Source organism: Cetorhinus maximus, chromosome 3 (genome assembly GCF_964194155.1).
Source record: "Cetorhinus maximus chromosome 3, sCetMax3.hap1.1, whole genome shotgun sequence".
Taxonomy (NCBI): Eukaryota; Metazoa; Chordata; class Chondrichthyes; order Lamniformes; family Cetorhinidae; genus Cetorhinus; species Cetorhinus maximus.
Genome location: NC_135881.1, coordinates 183,681,624 through 183,700,916, shown reverse-complemented (window position 1 = coordinate 183,700,916; position 19,293 = coordinate 183,681,624). Strand labels below are relative to the sequence as shown.

Sequence of the window (19,293 nt, the reverse complement as noted above, 5' to 3'; positions counted from 1 at the left end):
GCCCCACTCCCACCCAACAATTACATCTGGCAAAGAGGTGCCAGTGCTGATTCCAGCAGGGCTGGAGGCTGTAAATTTAGATTGAGCCAGTAAGGTGGGGTAGGCCGCATGGCATAAATTTGCCCCTATTCTGCATGAGTGCTGAAGGGTAGAGGAGGTAAATCCATTGTTAATGAAAAGTGGCAGCTGCCAAGTATTCATAGGTAAAAGTTTCCCCCCTTCAAACAGCAAACAATGGAAACTTTCTCTATGGCAGGTCAGGTTTTATTTTCAATTCGAGAATATGGTACAAACACAGCTGTGCTAAAGCCTCCTTAACCTCACCCACCCCACCCTACCCCACCCCCAGTGTGAAATTGCAAAAAAAAGGTTAAAAGGTGTACTTTTCCATACAGATTGGTGTGCTCAGTAATCTGGGTCCACTTCGGCCAAAGTTTTTTCTTTTTCTATTCTCCACAAATGAGCGTAAAAGGCAATTTTCTGTACTGGTACCACTGCTTCACATGTCTCGAGGAGCACTTGAAAATACATTGCACGATAAAAAGGAGAGCATCCTGAACTGTGAGCTTAAGGAGCTGGTGGCTTGGAAGGGAAACTGCCAAAAGACATAACTTTTCCTGAAAGGAAAAATATAAAGAAAATGTTTCACACTCAGTGTACTACACACATACATGCACAGAATAATTGAGACCTATTTTAAAGTCATGAATTCTATCCTTATTTCTATTTGCCTCATTTATTCCCACCTTCATTCTGTTTGAATGGGGGTGAGGTGTAATTAAGATATGTTTACTGAGAGTTTCCACCATAAATGTAGATGTAAGAATTTATAATGGGGAAGGATGACAGAAAGTATTTGCAGGTCCAAGAAAGTTGGAGAATATGGATTCTTCTCAGTCTTTGATGCCTTTTGTGTTGATCTGTCTCTACTTCTGCACCTCATCACTTCTCTTCCTACCATTACCCAAGTCTTTTCTTGCTTCTCTCTCTGTCATTTTTCTTTCTTTTCAGGTAGGAGGTGGTGGGTGGTGCAGGATTGTGTGTTGGGGAAGAGAGACATAAAATAAGACTGTTGGCTGCATTTTCAATAGGGACTGCAGGGGAAATAGGCCCTTAGCAGTCCTCTTCCCAGCTCCCTCCCAATCACTAATGCATTCCCCGCCTCTTTGTTTCCATCATGTCACTTACTCTTTCACCTTCCCATGGCCCACTGTCCTTCCTATCGCCATCCCAACTCTCTCCCATCATTTCCCCAATTCTTCCCATTTGAATTACCTCTTAATCCTACTTGTTTCCTGTTTCCTCTTGACTCCACTGGTACTTACCTCACCCTTTGTCCTCCATTTACCTCTTCCCCACTCATTTTCCCCAAGGGGAGAGGTGGTGAGAAGCCAAAGGCGCCCTTCAACCTCCCCTCCTTCCATTTTCTTTTATCCTGTCCTTCCCATCCATTTCTGTCACAGACCGAGCTGGGAGGTATTTTAACTGTCTAAGCTGCTAGGAACAGGAAGACCTGATACAGTGTGGGAAACCTGAAAGCCTGAGTTGTGAAGCAGTTGGGACAGAAACAGTTATATATTCAGCCAGAGACATTTTAGGGCGGAATACTTCCATCAGCGTGCAGGGGTGGGCCCGACATGCCGACGCGCAAAATGACATGTAATGACGTCAGGCAAGCGTCCCCCAACGTCATCGCGCGTCATTTAGATATTTTGTTTGGTGGGCGCGCGCCGGAGGTGGCTGCGCACCCACCAAACTGTCAACAGCCTATTAAGGCCAGTAAAAAACCAATGAAAGTTGTTACCCACGCTGCCCATCCAACCTTAACATTGGCGGACAGGCGAAGAGCCCAAGCGGCCTTCACGTTTTTCAGGAAACCTCATCCATGTGTGGGATAAGGTTTCCTAAAGGTTTTATAAATTAATTAATTACATTTTGCAAAACTCACAAACATGTCCCAGCTCATGTGACACTGTCACACAATGGGACATGTTTAAATAATTTTCTTCCTCCTTTATTAAAACGTTTCACTATTAACTTGATCTCCCTGAGGCACGGAACTGCCTCAGGGAGATTGCTGCGCTCTTTCGCTCTGCGCCCCGACTCTCCCTTCTCCCCCCACCTGCACAGGTAGCGTTGAGTGCTATCGGCCACGCGTTACGCTGGGCTCCTGCCCAGCCTGCCGACATAAGTGAGATGCAGCCCTTTGAATTAAAACTGCAGAAGCTGTTAAACATGGACCTTTTATTATCCCTTCCTAGCAGATGCCCTCTGCTGGTACATGTGCATATGGTAGTCTCTGCACAGGCAGGTTTCAACACACTTCATGGGTTTTCCCACATGCTTTGGAATTTTAACTCCTTGGCATGTATCTTTCATTATTGTGAGGTTCCACACCCAGGAACCAGCCTGATTGGTATGCCTGAACTTCCAGCCTATGGGGCAATGCTTCTCAGAAGGCCACAGAAGCAAGTAGCTCTGATCCCCAACCATGCTTGGGGGATGGTTTCCAAACCAAAAGTGGTCTGATCCCCAATACCAGGGGTGGGGGAGTGTCCAGCCAAAGGGAGGATCTGATCCAGAGGGTGGTTCAATTCTAAGGTGGGCTCTGATACCTGACTCCAGTGGTGGGGTCCAATTCCTGAAATTGGAGGTGATATTTAATGTAGGTAACGAGGGTCTCGTCCACCAGTTGGAGAGCCGGTAAGAGCATCACGTCACCAGGGGTGTAGTGCTACCGGAGTGCACCGAAGCGCCACTCCGGCACCTCCTATTTAAAAACTTTAATATTCACTGCTGGATAGTAAACTCTCCTTTGTTGATTGGCCGTCTGTTTTATGCCCCACTTGATTTTTCTTTCCACTGACTTCGCTAACATTATTTAAGAAATGTAATTCGCATCTGAAATTAAACTTTTCAAAAGTTAATCATAACTTTCTAAATTACCCCAGAGTGACAATAATTAAAGATTTGACGGAAGAAAAAATTGTGTCTGTCTGCAGCTGGACCTCACAGGTAAAAAGATAAAAGACTGAACCCATCAAACATTCCCTTGCTGATGATGTTTTATCATTTGCAGCAAAGGGGAAGTCAGATGCAGTCTACTAGAGCAAGTGATGCAGAGTTGGTAGTAGTGTTCATTTGTCAACATTGTTTTGGAATGGAAGAAATATGAAGCAAATCAAATTACATTAGAAACAGGAGGAATGCACCCTAGTTTTGCCTTTTTTTTAAACGATGTATGTGGAGTATTTTACCACAAATTACAAAACCCAAACTTCTGCTCTTTATTTGAACTGAAATATCATTTGGACGTTGATTTACCAACTTTCAGTAAAGTGCAAATTAAAAGGTGGTTTACTTCCATCTTCAAAGTGTATTGTGTTGTATATGCAAAATAACTGGTCAGTGGTCAACAATTAATTGTCTCGGCTCATTCCCCATAAGTACAAATGACTGTCCTGATCTTTGGTTCTTACTTTTGACAAGCAGCAATATTTGCTTGCTTTTAGTGCAGGATATTTTCCACACAACAGTTATTTATACTTGTGTGTACTATTTTAACATTGTGGTAGCTACGGTTTTATCTGATGTGTAGTATACCTTTAAGAATAATATAATAAAGGAAGACCACAGGAGCTCGTGTAACCAACAGTGGAGTAATGTGGGATAACTCTGTAGTTAGTTAGTAGTTAGTAGGAAGTCAGTAGTATGCAAGTGAGCAGCACAAGTATGTAGATAGAGTTTGGTGTAGAAACACATGTGTAGGTGCTGAGTACCTTGTAAATAAACAGATTGTGTTCCACCTAAGAAGTGTCTGCAGACAACTCTATCTAAGGTACCAACTCGGTCACCCTGCAACAAGCGTGCAAGTGTGACTCACAAGTCACAACAAATATTTTGGTATTGTATATTAGAAAATGGTGTTGCAGAACATTTAGCACAATTTAGACATGAAATTTTGTAGCATGGTACATACATAGACCTATACCTTTATTTATTATAGATACACTTTCAATTATTGCACTGCATAATACTAGCGTTGAGATTCTAAGCATACCAATAATCTTTATTTTTCAGATGTAGATATAGCTTTTTCAATATGAGTGACTTAATCTGATGTTTTATAAAATGGTACAAAATTACAAAAATCATTCTACTTTCCAAATAAACCCTGTTTTTTTTCCATTTAAAACAAGCACTTATTATCAGACAATTGAATGGCGAATTTCTGAATGTTGCAGTTTTGAAGCAATGTCACTTCTTATGTGCAGGAAATACATGCAGTGTGTGTGTGTGTGTATGTGTATACTGCTGTCATGTGATTGTTTTTGAATCCTATTTAGTGAAACAGCTTGAATTTTTGCTTTTGCCTCTGTTCAGTGAAGATTTTGACTACAAGTGTTATATAACAGATGCATGGCAGAAACCCCCATTCTGCTCTTCACAAGATATGTAAGAAGGATAGCGATCTCTTGGCTTAGCAGAATACAGGGACCATGTGTGCTGTAATTGGTCAGGTATGGAGTCAGCCATTTCTGAACTCTCTTATTTTGCCCCACTTGACAAGATTTTCAATCTGTAAGACGGGTGTTGATTTTAATCCTCACTGCCTCCAATATTGAAGCCACTTATTTCCAGAAACACCTGCGGGAGATTTGGCTCATTGACAGCAACGATCAGAATTGGAGGGAAATCCTCTCGCAGCCACGTGGGATTGTGTGATGTGTGACACAGAGGCGGCTGGCGCGAGGACCATGTCGAGTGATTCTACTTGAGTTATTATGTGGGGCACAAGGGCAAGTTGGCCACAAGTTCCTGGAGTTTAAGTTCAGAGCAGATGGTCTGAACCGGAATATCCGCAGCTCATGGTGTGGATCTGAGGCCTGGGGAGGTTAAGAGGTGGTGGAGGGAAGGCTGGGCCCAGGGTCCCGGGTCTCACACTGCTGCTGTTGAATGTCTACTGAACATTAATTCCTTGGCTGTGATGGCCTGAGGATGTGAAATGCGATATAGTGTTTGCATTCCCTGCTGGCAGCTTTACATGGAATTTACAGCACAGCAACAGGCCATTTGGCCCACCTAATCTATGTTGGCATTTACGTTCCACACAATTCTCCAACCAGAGGCCATCAGATGTGCATTGCTCAACAGTGCCACTGGTTCAATTTTAAAATCAAATTAGAATGAGGAAAGGCTGTCCATCTCTCTGTCTGTTAGCAGTTAAAATGTTCCCATTTTTTAAACAATCAACAAAACACAGCTGAAACACACAATCTGCTTCAAAATTCAACTCTTTGCTGAAAAGGAATTAAAATTGCTGTGTTGAAAAATACTCTAAGCTTAATACACTTTCTGAAATTAACAGACCACAAAATGACAAATATGTGAACAACACTGTCATTCTTTCTGTCCCTCAAACAGAAATTCAAACATAAGTACACAGTGCTTCTCTGTTCAAGGAAAAACCTTATGATAAAATTTACTTAAGGAGAGCTTTTTAACTTGGTCTTTCAGTTTTTCATTGAATAACTTTAAAAAAAACCCTGGCAAAGATTGATAAAATAAAATATTTCATAGGTTCAGCTGACTGAATGGTACTGGTACACCCCGGGAAATTAGATCCTGGCCAAGATATGAATTACGATCTAGGCTTTTGGGGGAGGTTGAGATTTTGAATTAATACAATGAAGGCATTAAAAACAGAAAAAAATCAAGTGGAGAGGGCACTCTAAAGCGCATATCTCCTCCCTGCTGTGTTAACTCCACATTATTATAATTACACAGTTCTTCCTTTTCCCTGTCTGGTTGATGCTCTGTAACTACAAAGCTGAGAAAATAAACTTTTTTATTAAGAGCTTCCATTTCAATGAGGGGGCTTCAGGCCAATTCACATTCAACAACCTGCTCTGAAAACTCTGGTCACACTTTGACAGCTGTGACAAATTCTACCACAGCAGCTGAGACAATCCACAACGTTCTTAAACAATCAATAATATGCTAAATAAAACAAACCACAGCATTCTGAAAGAAAAAGTCAATTTGCCCCATCTCCTAATGTTAACAGATGGACCCTTTAGAAAATTCCAGGATCGGAATCCACATCTTTGCCACAAACTAGTGAGCTCTTCCCTGGGCCATACCTTATCATTGTACCAAGTTTCACTGAAATCTTTCCATTAGCTTTTGAGATTTATTATTTGCAGACAAACAGATTAATGGGCAAAAACATCGCCTTCGCCCACCTTCAGCAGTGGAGTTAATAAATTTAATGGTTTAATGTAATCATGCAATTTGAAATCACCTTATTTTGGACATTGGATGTTTGCTTAGAAGAAATGGCAGTGAAGAACGAATTTTGAGCGATTTGTGGGGAAAAGATAACACAGCTCCAGGTTCTGGCACGGCAGGGAGACATGATAGGCAAGGAATAACCTATGAAGTGCAAGTATAGACACCTTAATATGGGATTCTCTATAGGGACTATTTATATAGGGCCCTTGTATGGAATGTACAACTCCTGTTTCAACATTTGCTAAATTTCAGAAAAACATCTTTCTCACCAAAAAGATTAAAACTGAAAATGGACCTCGTTGTGCAGTAAGGTTGCATTTTTCTATAACACATTATACGGTTTCCAAAAGAAGGTCGTATATATTTATTTAAGGTTTGTTGCCACTATTTATTCACATTATAGCTTAATACTTACCTCAGCAGAAGGTACGCAATTTGCAGTGAATTGGTGAAAAAATGCAAGTTTCTGTAAGAGGGGATTGGTTTCTTCTGGGATGCCAAATTCTAAAGATTCATTCAATAGTATGGCGAACCTGCAAAAACACAGATGGAGATCCGTTTGTATATGTATTAATGTATCTTGTATTTGAACTCTTGCTACAAGAAAACTAAACTGAATTTAAAGTCAGAATTGTCCATACAAAAGTTTGATTTGATAATAAATGGAGTACTGGTAAGTTTATTATCTGCTGGGGGAAAAAAAAAACTGATGCTGCAGCATAGGACAGACCTCTAGATAGTGCATGGTAGCAAGGTTGACTACACAGGGAATGGCTCTGCTGTAAACCTCCATATATCTGTAATCTCTTCTCAATTTGTCAGACCTTAGCATCGTGTGCGTCAACCCCACAAACTCCTCACCACATTTCGCTGATGGGGAAGAGGATCTCATTTAGTCAAATGTTACTTCTGATTGTGTCTCCACTGTTAGGACGAAGGCTGCAGCAAGTTAAATAGTCAGAAGCATAGCAGGTGACCCAGGGGATATAGAGGCGAAGAGAGAGGGAAAAAGAAAGTCAGAGAAGGAAATATGGACCTGCACTTGAATGCAATGGGAGAAGGAGGAGCATAATCTGGGACTGTCCAATGCCAAAGTAAAGATCAAAGTTCTCAGAAGCTGCAATGGAAATGATGCTTGGACATTTAAAGGCAAGAAAGGAAAAGCTCTTTAGTTCCCAAGCCCCATATAAACGGATATGTAGGCAGCTGAGAGTTGGGGAAGGAGGTGACAATGGCTGTCAGTGCTAACTCTCTGATCCCATGGACACTTATTCAGTGCTAGAAATATTTTAAAGAGTAAGATAAGAAAGGCATGAGTGCCCATGCAGATGCTGAATTATTGCTGAAAGTATGATTGACCTCCATGCTATTCAGAACCATAATTGTGTAAAAGCAGTAGGCACAAGGGAAAGCCACCATCTCGCTCATGATATACCTTCTCCCTTACCATTCCACTGTCTCATATCATGCTTCTTGCAATGTTTGGCAGGAAGTGATTATGTATTGCTTGTCCCTGATAGAATATTCACAAGAGAATGTCTGCAATGAAATTAAATGCAGTGAAAAGGCAATGGGCTGAAAATTCGATTAGTCTGATTGCTGCAGTGGAAGTTCAGACTGAGGTCGTGAGATCTCTGGTTTTTGCTATGCAAGACCAACAGGTTCAGACTGGTGCCATCATGGCTGTGGATACCAGTGCTCAAAGTGGCATGAAGGTTCTCACAGTAGCCCAGCAATTTGTGGCTCCAACACATTACTAGGATTGCTGAAACATTTTATCAAGCAAGTGGCAGTGGCTCCATAGTGCACAAACTTGTTGTTCTCTCTCAGGATGACAGTAGTCATGCTCCCACTGCTGCCATTCCACAAAAGCTGCTTTGCTTGATACCCAGCCAGTTTAGAACTGCTGCCACACATGCCAAGGTGATGCAGTCCAAAACCAGGCCCTCAAGGTCCAGAGCTGCTTGAGGGCAGTCTACAGCCATCTGCTGTCATTCCAACTGAAAGTCAGCAGCTTCCCACTAGCTATGCTGTAGCCACAGCAGTAGTACAGGAAGGAGCACTATGCCAGGCAAAGAAACCCACAGGACAGGCAGTAAGGGAGTGCACAAGAGTGATAGATTGAGTACTGTTTGTATTATTGAAATTGTTGTTGGATAATATTTTATGGAAAAGTGTTTCTGTGGTGCCTTTTATTTCATATTTTTGGTCAAGAGGACCTTGTGATGATCCATAGCAGAGGGATGGAAAAGAGGGGAATTATGAAGCTGTTGTGCTGTGGGGATGAGATTTTAGGAGAACTGGAGGCCAATTAACCTCTCACAGGTAGCCGATAAGGAATGCAGACATTCTAGATGCCTTCTCCCTTCCTCCTTCTTTTCCCTCTTCCCTTCCTCTTCCTCCTGAGGTCCAGCTGAACACCTGGTGTCAAGGGTCTCATGCTTTTATATTGATACAAAGGCAACAATCACTCATAAGGGATTGTGTAAACATGTTGTGGGTTCATTTATTTAAACTGGGCACATGAAAACGTCTATATGCACGAATAGAAAGCTCAAAGACATCAGCAGCAGGGCTGTGTGTTGCATTCTGCTCACAGGCTAAAGTGAAACTGAGGCTTGATCACATGACACACATCCCTTCTAGTGATGACATACTGCTATCCCTTAAAGGCATATTACATCAAAAGGCTGCACCCTCATGACAGCAAGGTTGAAGGGGATGCAACAGACCATCACAAATTTGGAAACATGCTCTGGAGAGTATTGGAGAGTTCACCCTGAGTGGTCCAGACAGTGGGAACACTGATCCAGAATGCTCATGAAATGCTTCATGACGTTCCTACAGACAACATGGCTCTTCTACCTGTACTGCCACACTTGGCTGGGTGGCAGAGGAGAGTAATGAACCACATGTTGAGCAAGTAGCTCTCATCACCGAGCAACTAGTCTCTAGTATTTTGTGTTGGCTCAAATAAGGGGGTGAAGCTGACAGGGGTGGGATAAAAGCATTGCGCCAAGATAGTAGGAATTAATTGACACAATGTTCTGTGCATGGTTGCAAACCAAATCCATGTTAAAGGGACTGGTAGCCTTGCAGTTGCAATATAACGTGCAAACACTGCCCGCCACATCCCCCGCACCATTGGGTATTCCACCAGCCTGAAAGCCACAAGCTCACTCCTCCTGTTTCTCTATGGTTAGCAAGGGATATGGGGCATCTATTTTCTCCCTGATGAGCCATGCACGGTGAATGGTGCTTTGTTGGCAATGTCGTTTTCTCTCTCCTGGAGGAATCCACTGGGGTAGAAATAAGAACATAAGAAATAGGAGCAAGAGTAGACCATATGACCTGTCAAGCCTGCTTCACCATTCAATACGATCATGGTCGATCTTTGGCTTCAACTCCACTTTTCCACCTGGTCTCCATATTTCTGGCTTCCCTGAGAATCCAAAAAATTGTCTATCACAGCCTTAAATACATGCAACAATGGAGCATCCACAACTCTCTGGGGTAGAGAATTCCAAGCATTCACAATCCTTTGAGTGAAGAAATTTTTCCTCATCTCTGTCCTAAATGATCAACCCCTTATTCTGAGGTTGTGCCCCCATGTTCTCGATTCCCCAGCCAGGGGAAACAACCTCTCAGTGTCTACCCTGTTAAGTTCTTTCAGAATCTTGTATGTTTCAATGAGATCACCTCTCATTCTTCTAAACTCTAGAGAATACAGACTAATTTACTCAATCTCTTATGGTTGGACAACCCTCTCATCCCAATCTAGTGAACTTTTGCTGTATAGCCTCCAATGCAAATATATCCTTCCTTAGTTATGGAGACCAAGACTGGGCACAGTACTGCAGGTGTGGTCCCTGTACAATTGTAGCAAGACTTCTTCATTCTTGTACTCCAATCCCCTTGCAATTGAGGTCTACATGCTATTTCCCTTCCTAACTGCTTGCTGTACCTACATGCTAACTTTCTGTGTTCCTTGTACGAGTACACTCAAGTCCCTCTGAACATTAATGGCAACCAGTTTCACGTCTTTTAAAAAATATCTGGTTTTTCTTTTCTCAAGACCAAAGTAAGTAACCTTGTACTTTTCCATAATATACTCCATCTGCCATAATGTGCCATGGGGAGATTCAGGTCCATGGAAATCTTCATGGTCAGTAGCCTGCCCTGTTGCTGCAGATCTGCGTGGAGGGGGTGGTACAGTTCACTACCTCCTTTTTGAATCACAACTGCCTCAGATAATTTTTCCTAGCTCAGATGGTGTTAGGGGAAGTGCTCCCTGAATACTATAGGTAGGTACAGCTTCCTAATGAGAGCATTCCTCCTCCTCTCTCTGTGCACAGCTTCCTCTGCTGTGCTCAATCTCCAAGTCATGCTATGCTGGAGCACAAGAGTGATTGCAGCTATACCCCCAGCCGTGATAACAGGCTTGCTGCCAGTCTTCAAAATCCTCTGAACTCCTTGGAGTTCACCGCTCCCTACTGACTCCAAATCTTTTAAGAATTCCTTCAACAAGAGGACACAATACTTCCACTCACACTGCAGCAATAAATGCAAGTCTAAAGCATCTGACCTGAAAGTCCCATGCAGGTCCCTCTAAATAGATAAAAACAAAAAACTGCGGATGCTGGAAATCCAAAACAAAAATAAAAATACCTGGAAAAACTCAGCAGGTCTGGCAGCATCTGCAGAGAGGAACACAGTTAATGTTTCGAGTCCGTATTTGTCTGGGGGAGGTGGAGGTCGATCCCTCATGCAGCGGAGTGTGTAAGAGAGGGTATTAATAAGACTGAAGTATCGCCATAAATGGTCGCAGGGTGTGTGCAACAGACGCTACTGGAAACACAGCATCCAGGAACTTGCAAACAGTTATTCACTATTTAAAGCTATGTACAGGGATAGATAAGCATGAGGATCCTTCCAGAAGCCTCTCTCTCTGAGTTCCAGTGACATGCAATCTGACATCACTGGTTATGTATATTAGCTATTAACATAATAGCTAGTAACCCCTTATTCTACAAAGACCTGAAAAGTCCAAGATGGCAGGTTGGATATGAAATCAGTGTTAGACCCTGAATTATGTCATGATCTGCCCACTCAGCATGCTCCTAGTGCAGGCACGGCACACCCACGCTTGTACCATAGCAAAGCGAAAATGATTGGAAGCGGTTCGGTCATCGTTTTTTACTTTCTGGGCTTCTGTAGCAGCAGCACCAGCAGAAGTGAATTTTGCAGTCAGTGAGAATTGTCTGCCTCATGTCCAAACCTTTGTGTTCTTTGCAAAAGAGCACACACCCAGAGACAAAGAGCAGATATGGGAGGAGAATTGACCACCAACAGCCGTACAGTAGACATCAGGAGAAAGTTCCATAACTTCTGGGTAACTACACCAGAGAGATTGTAGAAAACAGAGGTTGGGATCAAGTTTTCAGGTTCATGTTGGTACAAGGATGGAGCGCTTACAGAACTGTGAATTTTTGTTATTCGCACATACAGGCTTTAGGCCTACTGCCATTACCCAGTCATATCTTCTAATTCACAAAAGATAATCTTCTTAAAATTAATCTCCTTTGGGTCCACTGATGCTAAAATCTTACAAAAGGATCTGATTAACAGCCTGGTACCCCCAGAGAGCTCTCAGTGATTAATTGGGACAATTTGATCTCATCTCATGCTTATAATTAGCCCAACTGAGCCCAAATCTTGCACCTGTGGTCTGCAAGGAGTGAACATGTATGTTACTGCTTCATCATGTCAGTGAGAATGCGTTGGCATCAATGCAGCCCATGGCCTACCTATAACATGGTAATTATTGCCAGAATTTTCCCATTGGCAATTTGGGGGCGGGGCCCACTCACTGATGGGAAAATGACGCAGGATGGCGTCGGGAGGAACCCCCGACGTCATCCCGGTCCCTTTAAATTTTCAGGAAGGCGGGCGGACAGCGAAATCAGCTGTCCACCTGCCAACCTGTCAATGGCCAATTGAGACCATTGACAGGCTAATTAAGATTGTTAAAGACCTGCCCGTCCAACCTTAAGGCTGGCGGGCAGGCCAGGAGCCCCAGAGGGCTCCTGATTATACATGAAACTCCATCCACTGGCGGGATGAGGTTTCATGTCCGTTTTTAAAAAGTTTCATAAAGTTTATGTGCTTCTTATTAACATGTCCCATCTCGTGTGACATTGTCACATGAGGGGGACATGTTAATAATTTTAATATTTTTCTATTTTTGGAGTTTTTTTACCTGTCAATAATCTCCCTGAGACAGCACTCAGGGAGCAGTGCGCTCTTTCACACGAAAGAGCGCACTTTGACAGATGGGGAATCCATACAGGTATAACTAATGAAGCATCCCAATGCATAAATTGCAGAGAAGTTAAGTGCTCTTGTTACCTTCAAAGCTGCAAACAAGGCAGTATCCTTATGGAAAAGGCTGCAAGCCAGGTCCTAACAACTGACATATTTTTCTAATGATGTCGGGGGGATTTCTCAGACCCTGCCCATAGGAAAAATCCATATAGGTCCTCCGGTGGTCAGTAGATCTTGCAAGGTAGAAACCCATGAGTCATAGGTTGTTTGCCTGAAGAGAGCTGTACTCTCCTGGCTTCCATCCTTTCCTTTTGCACATCCTCGCTATCCTGCTTCTCAAAACACAGGAACTATTGGACCTTCAGAGGGAAATCTATTATTTTGTTATGGAGCTATCCCTTTAAATTTTCAGCAAATTTTGTAAACTACCTTTTGAGTATGCCAAACTACAGCCTGAAAGTGACACCCACTGAGGGCCAATACAGACTAAGCACCGCCACCTTCAGAGTGATGGTGATTTGAGGGGTGCTAAGTGGGCAGAAACACCGAGGCATTTCTGGCGGGCACTTTACATCTCCCTGCAGGAGGCACACTTTGATAGAAGGATTGGGACCACAGGGGAATGTGGATGAGAAATCGTGCTGACCATTTCTCAGAGTTGGGTTTCAGAGAAAGTCCACTGTCCACTTAAATTGCAGAACACCTGAAAACAGCCCGAAATTAGGAGATTTTTTTTAAAGAAAACAAAAAATCCTGGTTCATGATGCAAGTCAATTGCTCAGTTGCTACTTCTTTATTGATTTAAAAAATCATTGCTCTAACTTTCAAAATTTTTTTTAACAATCTGCATAAGAAGCTATTTTCAGAAGAGTTCCTCTGTTACGATTAACAATCCACATGAGAAGAGAGCTCACCAAAGGGGTGGATGCTTGGGTGGTTCTAAAACCTTTGTGTCGTGATCTATTGAATTAATCATTGTTCCAAAGTCTAATTCAGGGCTAACATCAAGGAGCTGTAGAATGGCACCCATTCTCATAGTACGATTTCTGTTTAAAATTGAAGAAATTTAGGTCAGTCATGAGCTCTTCAATGAAGATGATGCTAAAACATTAAACAGCATTGAGGGTGAAAATCTGGCAAGACCGTATCTCAAAGTGTTTTCCCTTATGGGATGGAAAGGATTTTTATTTGTATCTGCTGGCTGAAATGAATATGAATTGACTAGTTTTCTGCGAGGGCTTGGTTTCTCATCTGGCCTGTTTACAAAATGTCCGACTGTTGAAAACAGTAACTACTCCTTGGATGCCCAAGGCCCTCCTAATGTGATTTGCAAATGGATGCAAATAGGCACACAGCATTCCTCCCAAAATGGGTAGGGGGCTGCCTGCAAATGCGTTTGCCAATTAGGGTCCCTCTCCAGGGCTTGCGCACATAAATCAAGGCTGACACTCCAGCTCAGTACTGAGGGAATACAGCACTGTCGGAGGTGCTATCTTTCAGAGGGGACATTAAACCAAGAGCCCATCTGCCTGTTTGGGTGGATGTAAAAGATCCCATTGCACTGTTTCAAAGAAGCACTGAGGAGTTACCCCTGGTGTTCTGGCCAATGATTATCCCTCAATTGTCATCGGCATCCTTCCATCTATTAAAGATGGACACGCAGCAAACAAACCTTTTCAGATTGGGGTGTCTTCATATGGCGTACGTTTGCTGATGGCTGAAGAGGTCAATCCTTGAGAGGTAGGTTCTGCCACAAGTGCCAAACATGAAGCTTCCAGGTGTCATTTTGGGTTGTTGTTTTTATTGTCAGTTTCTGTTGCCAAGCCACCGTAGCCACTGGTCATTGTGGTGGTGCATGCCAACCCAACGAGGCGTCGCAATTTTCTTCTGTCATTGGCTAGTGACTCCCAGGTGTGATAATCAATGTTTAGGACCTTCATGTTATGCTTGCAAACAGCCTTGAGTGGAGATTTGGGCATCCCACTGGTCAGCTAGCTCCAGCTACCTCACCGTACGGAAAGTCCTTGGGTATGTGACCGTCTTCCGTCCCGCGAACATGCCTAAGACAACAAATCTGCCTCTGTTTAATGAGTGCCAACAAGCTCAGAGCTCTGCCTTTGAGAGGATTGCCACATTCCTGATTTTGTCCTGCCAGGATATACCCATAATACACCGCAGACAACGAAAATGGAATTTGCTGAGCTTCTTTTCTTGATAGCTGTAAGTCACCCACATTTCACAGCCGTACAGCAAGGTGCTGAGAACACAGGCTTTATAGACCACCAATTTGATCCTCAGGGTCAGTCTGATGTTATTCCATGCACGTTTTGTGAGTGGGCTGCTTTCCATACGTGTGCATCAAGTTCTGCATCAAGGAGCAGATTGTCTGTTACCATGGACCCGAGGTAGCAGAATTCACTAACTTCCAGCGGGGGTGTTATTTAGTGTGATCAAGGGTGGAGATGCAACACCTTGTCCCATTACCACGGTCTTCTTGCTGCTGATAGTCAGGGGGAAATATTTACAATCATCATCACAAAAACAGATGATCTGGTCATTATCACATTGCTGCTTGTGGGAGTTTGCTGAGTGCAGAGTTTGCTGAGTTTCCTACATTACAACAGTGACAATACTTCTAAAGTACCTCATTGGCTGTAAAGCGCTGAAGTGGTTGCAAAAAGCACCATATAAATACAAGTCTTTCTTTCTAATAGTAGTTATACATTTCAAGTTTCCTTTATTTGCACTGAAACTTCCAACTTCTACAAAAATATGCAAGCTTTTGGATTGGTGGGTCATACCTGTCAGGGCTGCACACTGGCTGCCCCAGTGATGTCCCTTACTTTAGCCATTTTTCCAGCTCCAGGGTTATCTGCATTCAAGAGGTGGTTTTCCCAGCCTCTGTCAGGTCAGACCAGAATTGGAAGAGACATCAGAAGTAGTAGGCCGTAGGCATCTTCCACAGAGCAGGAGTGCTAGCAGCATAACAGCTGCCCATAAAAATGTCAAAAATCTCTTATTGACTTGTGGGACATGAGCCTGATAATGCCAGGAGAGCCATAACACAAGCCATCAGTGCCAGCATCACTTTTTTTGTCCCTCCACTGATCTTTGAACATTGGACCATTCAGCTTCCGCACTCAGTGCTTAATCAGGGTAAATGGCAGAAAATACAGCCGGGACTGTGTTTCTCGCATTTTAATCTCATTAGTGTGCACAGGTGCTTTTTCAGACAGCAAATGCACATTTTAGAAAATGCAAGGGCGCAGTAGAGTGCAGACGGAGCATATTTCCAACCCTCAGATTTACTGGAAAATTCGAAGGATGGGATGAGAACTTCTATGCCAATATCTGAGGGCTGGTCTGGCAGTAACAGCTGTTCTTAGATACAAGTAATGCTGTATTTAGAAAAGTTTAGAATTATAATTTTACAGCAGTATTTTGATGCAAATCTACACTGTAGAATGGTGATAGTTGCCCACTTTGAAATCAGCTGAGCATGAATAAAAAGGAAAAAGACTTATATTGATATAGCAACTTCCATTTCTTCAAGGCATCTCAAAGAGCGCTACAGCCATTACCTACTTGTTGAATTGTGGTTATTTTTGTACTGTAGGAAATGCACAGCTAATTTGCACACGGCAAGCTCCCCCAAACAGCCACATGACAATGGCCAGACAATCTGTTTTTGTGGATTGAGGGAGAAATATTTGCCAGGGTACTGTGGAGGTCTCCTCCGCTTTTCTTTGAAACAGTGCCTTGGGACCTTTAATGCCCACCTAAAAGGGAAAACCGAGCCTCAGTTTTCACCTGAGGGAGGGCACTTTGCGTAATGCAGCACTCCCTTGGTACTGTACTAGAGTGTTAGACTAGGTTTTGGGTTCAGGTTTCTGGAGTGGGACATGAACCAGGAATGTTCCGACTCAGAGGCAACAGTGATGCTACTGAGCCGCACCTATCACTGTAGTTAATAGTATGAAGTGTATTTTCTATTCTTTACATTGATATATGTGATTTTTTTTTACATTTTCTTGATGCTATGTTCCATTTTCTGTTTGAGAACTAAAACCCTCACCAAATTCTGGGAGTTAGGAAATACATATAGTCTTGGACAAGCTGTAAACCTGCTGTAAAGCTAATACTGTTATATTTCTTAAAGACAACAGTTTTTGGTCATATAAGTACTGTGATGAGGTAGTGAGTAGGTTCATTTACCTTTGAAGCCTGGGTTTGAAACCAGCCAGGATTTGGGGTTCAGACTGAGAGCTTGAACAGTGTAGTGGGAGCTTTATTCTAAATTTGGCCAACATGGGGTATCATGTTTACAAGTTATGTAGGAATGCAGTTTGAGGTTGTCTGCATTGTACTTACTCCTTCTTCAACAATAGCCTTCTCTGAGTCAGTTTGGCCATGGTTTTCTGCAAATTTGCAAATGTTGCTTTCAAAGTTTGAATTGTATCCTTGCTCTCTCTTAATCTAAACAAAGAGCAAATTCAGTAAATCAAAAATAGGAACACTTGCTTGCACCTCACTCCAGTTTCCTGCACTCTTCTTCCTCAGTTAAGGGAAGTGACTTAATTTGGGAGTTGTTTCTACGGTAACAGCTTTATAAAACCTCTTGTTAAATGACCCATTCTTCCAAGCAACATATCTATGGGTGGAATCATCCCAAATTTACACCAAATGCAGTAGTGGGCGTGAAAAAGGATGTTTTATCCACCAGCTGCAATGGCGGGTATCATGTCGTATCGTCCCAATCCCAGCGAGTCCCGCTTCATAAATAATGCATTCACAGGAAACACTGCAGATCGCTGGTGGGCGGGCTTGGATTTGCCCGCTTAGCCATGACCTCAGTGCCTCCTCACTCCAGACGCCATATTTATATCACACCAGAGTGCAGCCTACTTCATGTCTCCAGACCAGCACTGCTCCAAGCGACAGATGGCCTTGAAAGCAAAGAAGGCAGCAGCCCCCAAGTTTAGTGATGCCTCTCTGGGGCACCTGCTGGACACAGTGGAAGGCCACCGCGATGTCCTCTACCTCCACCTTGACCTCAGGAGGTCCACCAGAGACACCAATCTGGCCTGGGGGGCAATGACAGCAGCAGTCAGCGCCACCGGACAACAAAGGATCCAGTGCAGGAAGAGGATGAATGCTCTCATCTGTTCCGCCAGGGTAAGTCAACCACCTCATCACTCTCAACTCACACATTCCCAAACCCATCACACATCCACAGGGGTCTCACACCTCAAGGGACAACACCACTAACTCTCACACACACCCTCACATTTCCATCAGGCTCATATCTTCTGGAGTTCACGTCCTCACCCCATCCATGTCTCCGCTCACCACACAAACATTCTACGCAGTGCCATGTGTTCTGCTCACACTCTCTCCATCTGTTTTCATGTATGAGAAGCAGGCTCACAACAGCAGGGAGAGGTCCCAGACCGGGGGTGGAGTGGCCCACATTAGGTCACTCACTCACTTTGAGGAGCGTGGCATCGCGCTGATTGCTGAGGATATGGACCGTGCCTGTGGTGACGGTGAAATTGATGGCGAACACCCACGTGAGGATCCTGCATCACATCATCCCTCTCTCAACACAACTGTGGGTGCTCTCTCTCCTGCTTTTGACTCTACTGCCATGCACTAATTATCTCTGTTTTGGTTCATAGGGAGCTCTGCCCAGTGATCGACACCCTCAGCCAGTCAGTCCCTCAGCTCCATCCAGGTCCTCACCTCCAGCCAAGAGGACACCTCCTCCATTGAAGAGCTGGAAATAAGCAGCCTGGAAGACCCATCACAGCGCTTACCCACACCCTCCACCAGCACAGAGACACACATCTAGGTGGGATCTAGATCTAGAGCAGACTCGGATCCACAATCTGATGGTCACCGCACGGACACATGTCCACAGGAGGAGGAGGCAGGTTCAGCCGAGCTCCCTGGCACTCGGAGGTCTGCTGGGGATCAGGCATCTGTGAGGTCCACGTCAGATGACGAGCCTATGGATTTGGCCTTTCAGCTCATCGTGGAGAATCAGCAGAAGGTGGGGGAATATCATGCAGAGCTGATGGAAGCCCTCAAAAGAGTGGCACGGGAGTCAGAGGAGTGCATCCGCCTGCTCTCTGATGAAGTGGTGCCCACATGTGCACGTATGGAGGTCTCCATGGGAAGGTTGGTGGACACCACGGGGACTCTAATCCAGCAGAACATGGAGATATGTAGACACATTCCATAGTGGTAGTCAGGGCCCTGCAGTGACAACGCGGGTGTGAAACAGGGCACCTCGACGTCCCTCCAGGTGTTCCTTCCCCTCAATAAGTCAGGCTGGGGCCCTTGGGCACCCGAAGGGAGGAGGAGCAACAGCTGCACATCCGCTCAGGAACCTCAGAGGCTGTCCACTCCACAACTCCCCACTGAGTCCCCTTTGCCTGTGACCACCCCCCTCAACCTCATCTTCTGTCATCACAGAGGGACTAACTGGCCCACAGGAGGACAGCCAAAGCAAGCTGGGACCCACAAGGCCCTGGCACTCCAGAGGACACATGCTGAAGCCATCAGAGGCAACAGGTCCAACCATTGCACAGGCTGTCTCCACCCCTGCCGCGGATGTCAGGGCAGCACCTAGAAGAAGTGGTAGACTTGAAAGTTAAGAAATTCTGATCACAA

The 19,293-nt window shown here is 44.0% G+C and overlaps 1 protein-coding gene across 1 annotated transcript; it reads right to left on the bottom strand.

Annotated features, from left to right (window-relative positions):
• Positions 1–385: 385 nt before the first annotated feature.
• Positions 386–17,082, bottom strand: LOC144673688 (uncharacterized). The gene is made up of 3 exons (XM_078535402.1): positions 16,990–17,082; positions 6,710–6,827; positions 386–617 (listed from the first exon to the last, which is right to left on the bottom strand). Exons 1-3 carry the CDS (start codon positions 17,028–17,030, stop codon positions 447–449), a joined length of 330 nt encoding a protein of 109 aa, XP_078391528.1. The 5' UTR covers positions 17,031–17,082; the 3' UTR covers positions 386–446.
• Between the last annotated feature and the right edge of the window lie 2,211 nt (positions 17,083–19,293).

Bases quoted from the DNA above. Each gene is read 5' to 3' on its own strand.
- LOC144673688 (XM_078535402.1), bottom strand. From the start codon at position 17,030: ATGGCCAAACTGACTCAGAGAAGGCTATTGTTGAAGAAGGA. The intron at 6,828-16,989 runs GTAAGTACAATG...GTGTTTTTGCAG, and splicing joins AGGCTATTGTTGAAGAAGGA to GTTCGCCATACTATTGAATG. The intron at 618-6,709 runs GTAAGTATTAAG...TTTTCCTTTCAG, and splicing joins ATTGCGTACCTTCTGCTGAG to GAAAAGTTATGTCTTTTGGC.